Here is an 8,497-nt window from a genome sequence, read left to right as displayed (position 1 = left end):
TCTCTCATGAGGAGCCCCAGGATGTGTATTGGTTAGGGCAACATACGTAACCTAAACATCTGTACCCCCACAATATGCTGAAATAAAAAAAAAAAAAAAGCATGCAAATTTACAACTCCTATAAGTTTTGCCTCTGGCCGGAATTTTTCTTTATTCCAGGATGCTATTTCTATTCAAAGTGTGTTTCGAAATTTTTGTTTTGGCAATGTCTGTATCTTTTTGATACCCAATTTATTGATAGCAAACCTTTTGTACTTTCAGGATGGATTTGACTTGTTTGAAGCCATTCAAAGAGAAATCTTGTGAATGAGGTAGACAATCAAATTAGATAATTTAAAAAACAAACAAGAAAAAAAACTTCCTTGTGATTGTGACTCATAATTGACCCTAACGCCAGTTCCTAAAGAGAGTTGCCAAAAATTAGTTGGACTTTGTGCATAGGGGACAATTTTGAAGAATGTCATTGACCTGTATGTATTCGTTCTGCTCTGACTTGTAAAAATCATTCTCCATACTTTATAGTGATGTCTTATGTGCAACTACACATAGAACCTGGTTCAAATCCTTTAATTGCTAATAACCAACTGTGATGTTGAGCAAGTTTCCAAAGCTCAGTTCCCTGATCCGTAAAATGGGCTTAATGTCCAGCATTGTTATGAGGATTAATTAAGATAAATTTCTATTATTTTGCCTAACCCATAGTAGATGTTCAATAGACAAGAGCTGTATTATTTTCCCATTGCTGCTGTCATAAATTACCACAAAGTTAGTGGCTTAAAACAATACAAGTTTATTACCTTAAAGTTCTGTAAGTCAGAAGTTTAAAATGCATCTAAAATCAAGGTCATATGCTGTGTTAAAATTAAGGCATCAAGTCACATTTCTATACACTAGCAATGAACAACCTGAAAAGGAAATTTTTTTTAAAAAATTACATTTACAATAGCATCAAAAGAAATAGAATACTTAAGGATAAACTTACCCAAGGAGGCAAAAGACATGTATACTCATAGCATGGCTAAAAGAAATTTAAAAAGACATAAATAAATGGAAAGACAGCCCATGTTCATGGATTACAAGATTTACTATTGTTAAGATGATAATACTAGCCAAAGCTATCTAATCAACAGATTCAATGCAATCTCTATCAAAATCCCAATGAAATTTTTTTCAGAAATAAAAACATCCATCCTAAAATTTATATGGGACCTCATATAACCAAACAATCTTTAAAAAGAACAATAAAGTTGGAAAACTCACACTTCCTATTTCAAAACTTAGTGTGAAGCTACAATAATCAAAAGAGTGTGGTTCTGGCATAAAGACAGACTTATAAACCAATGGAATAGAATAGGGAGCCCAGAAACCAAGCCTTACATTTATGATCAAATGATTTTTGTCAAGGGTATCAAGATCATTCAATGAAGAAAGATAGTTTTTTCAACAAATTGTGCTGAGAAAACTGGATATGCACAAGCAACAGAAAGAAGGTGGACCCATACCTTATACTATATGCAAAAAAGGATCAAAGATCTAAACACAAGAACTCAAACTATAAAACTCTTTGGAAAAAAACATAGAGGAAAAGCTTTATAATAGTGGATTTAGCAATTATTTCTTGGACATGAACTCAAAATCACAAACAACAAAAGAAAAATAGATAAAATGAACTTCATCATAATTAATTAAAAACTTTTACACATCAAAGGACGCTGTCAAGAGAGTAAAAAGACAACTCACGGACTGGGATAAAATATTTGCAAATCATATATCTGATGGGGATTAATGTCCAGAATTTATAAAAAACTTCTACAACCCAACAACAACAAAAAAAAACCGAATTAAAAAATGGATGAAGGACTTAATAGACATTTCTCCAAAAAAGATATATAAATGGCCAATAAGCACATAAAAAGATGCTCAACATCACTAATCATCGGGGAAATACAAATCAAAGTCACAATGAGGTATCACTGCACACTCATTAAGATGGGTACCATCCAAAAAAAACATAAAGTAACAAGGATTTTATTGTTGGCAAGAATGTGGAAAAATGGAACTTTTGTGCATTGCTAGTAAGAATGTTCAATGGTGCAGCCTCTATACAAAACAGTGTGATGGTTTCTTAAAAAATTAAATACAGAATTGCTACATGATCCTGCAATTTGACTTCTAGGTATATATACAAAAGAATTGAAAGTAGGGACTTGAACTGATCTATGTACACCAGTGTTCGTAGTAGTAGTATTCACAATAGCCAAAAGGTGTAAATGACCCAAATATCCATTAACAGATGAATAGATAAACAAAATGTGGCACATACATACAATGGATTATTATTTAGTCCTTAAAAGGAAGGAAATTGTGATGTATGCTACGACATGGATGAACCTTGAAAACATTATGCCAAGTGAAATAAGCCGGGCACAAAATGGCAAATATTGTATGATTCTGCTTATAGAGTTCCCTAAAACAGTCAAATTCATAGAGACAGAAAGTGGAATAGAGGTTACCAGGGGCTGGGGGGAAGAGAGATTTATTTTTTAATGAGTACAGACTTTCAGTTTGGGATTATGAAAGTTCTGGACACAGATAATGGTGATGGTCGCACAACAATGTGAATGTACTTAATGCCTCTCAACTGTGTATAAAAATGGCTAAAATGGTAAATTTTATGTGATGTATATTTTGTCACAATCATAAACAAAATCGAGGTGTTGGGGGGCGCGTCTGGAGCGGAAGGGCTGGGACCGGATCGCGGGGCGCGGGGCGCGCGCCGGGCGGCGAGTGCGGCGGCGGGAGACGTGAGGCCCCCGCCCCGGGCCTGCGCCGCCATGAACCTGGAGCAGCTGCGGAAGCGAGTCCGGCAGTACCTCGACCAGATGCTAAATGATGTGGCCGAATATTTGCAGTACCTTGGAGCGCTGTATTTTTGTTTCCTGAGCCTATATCAAGCCAATTTGTAACCATCCTGTAAGCATTCCTCCTGCCCCTGGCAGTAGTGTTCCTGGTTTCCATTCAGAGGAACTGAGGCAGAGATTGTGGAAAGACTGAGAACTAGAACAGGGACTACAGCTAGCCATGGTAAAACTTGTGAGTGGCTTTCCATTGTCATCTGCTTGATTTTTGTGTGAATTGGCTGGAGGAGCAACAGTATCAAAGTGCTCTATTTTGGGCAGATAAAGTAGCTTCACTCTCTCATGAGGAGCCCCAGGATGTGTATTGGTTGGCTCAGTGCCTCTACCTGACAGCTCAGTACCATAGAGCAGCCCATGCGCTGCGGTCACGGAAGCTGGACAAGTTATATGAAGCGTGTCGTTACCTTGCAGCTAGATGCCATTACGCTGTGAAAGAGCACCAGCAGGCCCTTGATATTCTCGACATGGAGGAGCCCATCAACAAAAGACTATTTGAAAAAAACTTAAAGGATGAAGGTGGCTTGAAAGACTCCTCCAACGACTGGGAAATGTCAGAGTCCTCAATAAAGAGTTCTATTTGTCTTCTACGGGGGAAAATCTATGATGCGCTAGATAATCGAACTCTAGCGACCTAACAGCTACAAAGAAGCTTTGAAGCTTGATGTCTACTGTTTTGAAGCATTTGATCTTTTAACATCACACCACATGTTGACAGCACAAGAAGAAAAAGAACTTCTCGAATCGCTACCTCTTAGCAAGCTCTGTGTGAAGAACAGGAATTGCTACGTTTTCTATTTGAGAACAAATTAAAAAAGTATAATAAGCCCAGTGAAACTGTCATCCCTGAGTCAGTAGATGGCTTGCAAGAGAATCTGGATGTGGTAGTGTCTTTAGCTGAGAGACATTATTATAACTGTGATTTTAAAATGTGCTACAAGCTTACTTCTGTAGTAACGGAAAAAGATCCTTTCCATGCAAACTGTTTACCTGTGCACATAGGGACGCTTGTGGAGCTGAATAAAGCAAATGAACTTTTCTATCTTTCTCACAAACTGGTGGATTTATATCCTAGTAATCCTGTCTCTTGGTTTGCGGTGGGATGTTACTGTCTCATGGTTGGTCATAAAAATGAACATGCTAGAAGATATCTCAGCAAAGCTACAACGCTGGAGAAGACCTATGGGCCTGCGTGGATAGCCTACGGGCATTCGTTTGCGGTGGAGAGCGAGCACGACCAAGCCATGGCTGCCTACTTCACGGCAGCACAGCTAATGAAAGGGTGTCATTTGCCAATGCTGTATATTGGATTAGAATATGGTTTGACCAATAACTCAAAACTTGCTGAAATATTCTTCGGCCAAGCTCTGAGCATCGCACCAGAAGACCCTTTTGTGATGCATGAGGTTGGAGTGGTTGCCTTTCAGAATGGAGAATGGAAAACAGCAGAAAAATGGTTTCTCGATGCTTTGGAAAAAATTAAAGCAATTGGGAATGAGGTAACAGTTGACAAGTGGGAACCCTTGTTGAACAACTTGGGGCATGTCTGCAGAAAACTTAAAAAGTATGATGAGGCCTTGGACTACCACCGTCAGGCGTTGGTGTTGATCCCTCAGAATGCGTCCACCTACTCTGCCATAGGGTACATCCACAGTCTGATGGGCAACTTTGAAAATGCTGTGGACTATTTCCATACAGCCCTTGGTCTTAGGCGAGATGACACCTTTTCTGTTACAATGCTTGGTCATTGCATCGAAATGTACATTGGTGATTCTGATGCTTACATTGGAGCAGACATTAAAGACAAATTAAAATGTTATGACTTTGATGTGCATACAATGAAGACACTAAAAAACATTATTTCACCTCCCTGGGATTTCAGGGAATTTGAAGTAGAAAAACAGACTACAGAAGAAACGGGACTTACACCATTGGAGACCTCAAGGAAAACTCCAGATTCCAGACCTTCCTTGGAAGAAACCTTTGAAATTGAAATGAATGAAAGTGACATGATGTTAAGAGACATCCATGTCAGACCATAGCATGTGACTCCAGACAGTGGTCCCATCTCGTGTGTCCCAGCGTAGGTCAGTATTCCCTCACCTCCTTGCCAGGGCTTAGGGGTTTCCCACTTCCTAACAGGAACCCAACCACAGCCCTACATTTAGGAACAGAGACCTGTCTTAAGAGACTGGATCACATGCCTTTGCAACAGACACGTTCTGATTCCCTGAACCTACAACATAATTGTGTGTAGTGGAATAAAGAAGGTAAACCATCAAAAAAAAAAAAATCGAAGTGTTGGCAGAGCTGTGTTCCAGGGGAGAGTCCATTTCCTTGCCTTCCCAGCATGTAGAGACTGCACTACTTGGCTCCTGGCACCTTCCTCCATCTTCAAACCCTGCAAGGACGTGGCAAGTTCTTCTTCCCACATCTGACCTTTGTCCCTAGTCATACATCCCTCTCACTCTCTTCTGCCTCCCTCTTCTGCTTTTAAGAGCCTTTGTGATGACACTGGGCCCACCTGATAATCCAGGATAAATCCCTATCATAAAGTCAGCCGATGAACAGCTCGAATTCCATCCGCAACCTTGATTTCCTTTGTGTGCAATCTAACACATTCTCAGAGTCTAGAAATTAGAACATGGACATCTTGGTGGCAGTTGGGGTGGGGGACAATTATTCTACCTAGCACAGGAGCTATTAACATGACTTTTGTATTATTGTAAAATAATATATGTAAGCATGATGTGGAACAAAGAAACAAGCAAAATTACAGGGGGCCTCCGGATGGAGTTTGACCTTGGATGCACAGGAAATCACAGACAGGGGTGAATCATAGCAGAGAAGCCCTCCCAGGTCAGAGGCTTCTCACAAGCCAAGTGGCAACGTGTGCAAATCTGAATCCACCCTGGAACTTCAGTTTTAAAAATAAGACTCAAGGGAGAAATTATGATAGAAAGAATAGTTGCTTTATCTATCTATCTACGTGTGTGTGTGTGTGTGTGTGTGTGTGTGTGTGTGTGTGTGTGTGTAATTTCAATTCATTTATTTTAGAACACAAGATCATGTCTCACCCAAGTGGAGTCTGATAGCTGCCTGGGAAAGCCTCAGCAGTAGGAAGGTTAGTGGGAAAAGTGAGCATCCCCTGAGGTTTCAGGAAGTCTGTGCTTCCCACTTGTGTAGGTCGTCATTAGGGTTAAAGATGCCGTTTCTTGACAAGCTGTGATGCCCTCAGGCCCCAGTGCCGTCCCTTCTGGCACCTGCCTAGCTGTTTACAGTGCCAGGGGACTGGGACTTACAGTGGTACCACTTGGGGACTGGTTTCATCCCTTGTAACAAATGGTGAATACGTTGCAGGCGGGAACTGTGTCTTTCTTCATGTGTCTCTCCCACCCCACCACCCAGTGCCGGCACAAAGTAAGTGTCAACAGGTACTGGCCGGACTGAACTGAGAAAGGCCAAAGTTTCACAGGAAGAGTCGATGGGGTCTCTAAGACCCAGGGTTGGGAAGGGGCAGAGAGCTCCGGGTAGCCCAGGCTGGTAACGATCCACCACACAAGGCAGAGAGGAAGTCCTGGGCGTGGCAGGGCGAGCCAGAGGGTCCCTTCGCTGAGACTGCCTGGACCAACAGTAAGCCAGAATGATTCGGCACTGCACCCAAAACTCCTGCTGGAAAAAGATGCGTTTTCCAGAGCCTCTCTGGCCAGCCCCCAGCTCACTCAGGCCTCCCACGTTCAGGTTTGGATACCAGCAGCTCTGGAAGATGTCCAGGTCAAGGGAAAAATGCAGGACTGGCCAAGGGGAGATAGGGACCACAGCTCTGCAGTGACAACACTCCGCTTCCTGCCGGCCTGCCTGCCTCAGCCTCGGGGCCAGGGCGCCAGGCCAGCCGTCTGCCCGCCAGGCATGGAACAGCTCCTGTATCCAAGAGTCAGACCATTATATGGTCTGTCTTTCAAGTGGCTTTTTATAGAGTACCCAAGTGATGAGCACCTTGAAACAAATGAATACCAATGAGAAAAGCGTCTGCTTTGCCAGGGAAATCACGTTTATTAGGAGGTTACCAGGGAGGGCCGCTGGCACATCAGAGAAATCTCCAGGCAGGCAGAGGAAGGAACAGACTCCCGTGAAGTAACAGGGTGAGGCTGCAGGCTTCAGGTGAGTTTCTTGGCTGCCTTACTGGGGCCGCTCCAGCAAACTGTGTTTCTCTGTTCTCTGGAACGCTGGACCTGCGTCCTCACTCCTCTGGCATCCCCTGGGTTCTAGCGCACAAAGGAGTTGCAGGGCCCACAGCGGGGGCGTGGGACACAGGGGCTGCAGGGGACAGAAGGTGCACAGGGTGTGCAGGGACTGGAGACGCAGGGCCCAATGGGCTTGCCGCACGCGTTGGTCGTGGCGCAGGGGTTGCAGGGCAGCCTGGAGACAGAGAATGATGTGGAAAGGTGACTGGAAGGAGATTTAAAATCATATACCAGAGAGTCCCCAAGAGTGGAATACCTGTCAGGACTTGGCCTGGCCTAGAACAGAGAAGGCACAGGCTCCCTGCTACAAAGCCAACTACCAAGTTACTAACGGTCTCCGCATCATAGAGTGCCAAGGTGCTAGACAGAGACTCTGAAAGTCTGACTTCTACACTCAGAACTGGCCATTCCTAGCTGGAGACCTCAGCAAGTTTACCTTCTCCAAGCCCCAGTTCCTTCACCTATAGAATGAGGGAAATACTGCCCCAAGCTACCCGGTGGTAATTATAAGGCCAAAGAAGGTAGAGTATGGAAAGGCACCCTCTGCACAATACAGTATTGTAAAAAGTAAGACACCGATCGCATGTCATGCAATCATACCCGTCATCACATAGACTGCAAAGACTTGGCTGTACAATTTCAGTTTATGTATCAAACAATTGTTGCTACCAAACCATTTTATGTTTTAAGTGATGATCATATTATGTTTTCTGAGCTCTGTTTGAGCATGTCTGGTGTGAAGGCATAATTTCCTTTCCCAGCTATGCAATCTTTGCACAGTGCCCAGCTGAGCAGTAGACTCACATGTATACAGCTTCATCAGCCACCTCTGGCTGTGTACTCACTTGCAGTCTTCACCCTCCAGCAGGCCCCGGTATGTGTTGATCTCGCACTCCAGCCGGGCCCGAACGTCCAGCAGCACCTGGTACTCCTGGTTCTGCCGCTCCAGGTCGGCCCGGATCTCGGCCAGCTGGGACTCCACGTTGGTGATCATGCACTGCACCTGCGACAGCTGGGAGCTGTAGCGGGCCTCGCTCTCCGTCAGCGTGTTTTCCAGAGAGTTTCTCTGTGAGAGGGAGATGAAGCATGTCAGAGAGCTGCTCCTTTAAAGGGTTTCTCCATGGAGGTCCAAAGACTTCACCAGATCCAAGACTAAGGAGAGCGTGTGGCCCAAAGGGCATCCCCGTGACTCCGCCTCCCCGCCTCCCCCTGGCTCTCCAGCAGGTCTGAGCAGCACACACCAGGTTGTGCTGGGCCTGCAGCTCGATCTCCAGGGCGTTGACCGTGCGTCGCAGCTCGATGATCTCCGCCTGGTAGGACTGCAGCTGCTCCGAGCTC

At 44.1% G+C, this 8,497-nt stretch overlaps 1 protein-coding gene across 1 annotated transcript; it reads left to right on the top strand.

Moving 5' to 3' along the window:
• The first annotated feature begins 2,833 nt into the window (after window positions 1–2,833).
• On the top strand, window positions 2,834–5,202 carry LOC105823228 (cell division cycle protein 16 homolog). Its single transcript, XM_012660381.1, is given in 5 exon segments — window positions 2,834–2,882; window positions 3,149–3,550; window positions 3,552–3,678; window positions 3,681–4,933; window positions 4,935–5,202. Coding segments are annotated over 5 exon segments (1,860 nt in total). The 5' UTR covers window position 2,834; the 3' UTR covers window positions 4,965–5,202.
• The last annotated feature ends 3,295 nt before the right edge of the window (window positions 5,203–8,497 follow it).

The sequence above is a fragment of the Propithecus coquereli genome, unplaced genomic scaffold (assembly GCF_000956105.1).
Source record: "Propithecus coquereli isolate 6110/MARCELLA unplaced genomic scaffold, Pcoq_1.0 Scaffold119, whole genome shotgun sequence".
Lineage (NCBI taxonomy): Eukaryota > Metazoa > Chordata > Mammalia > Primates > Indriidae > Propithecus > Propithecus coquereli.
Note: the sequence above shows the minus strand (reverse complement) of the source record. Positions and strands in the feature narration are given on the sequence as shown.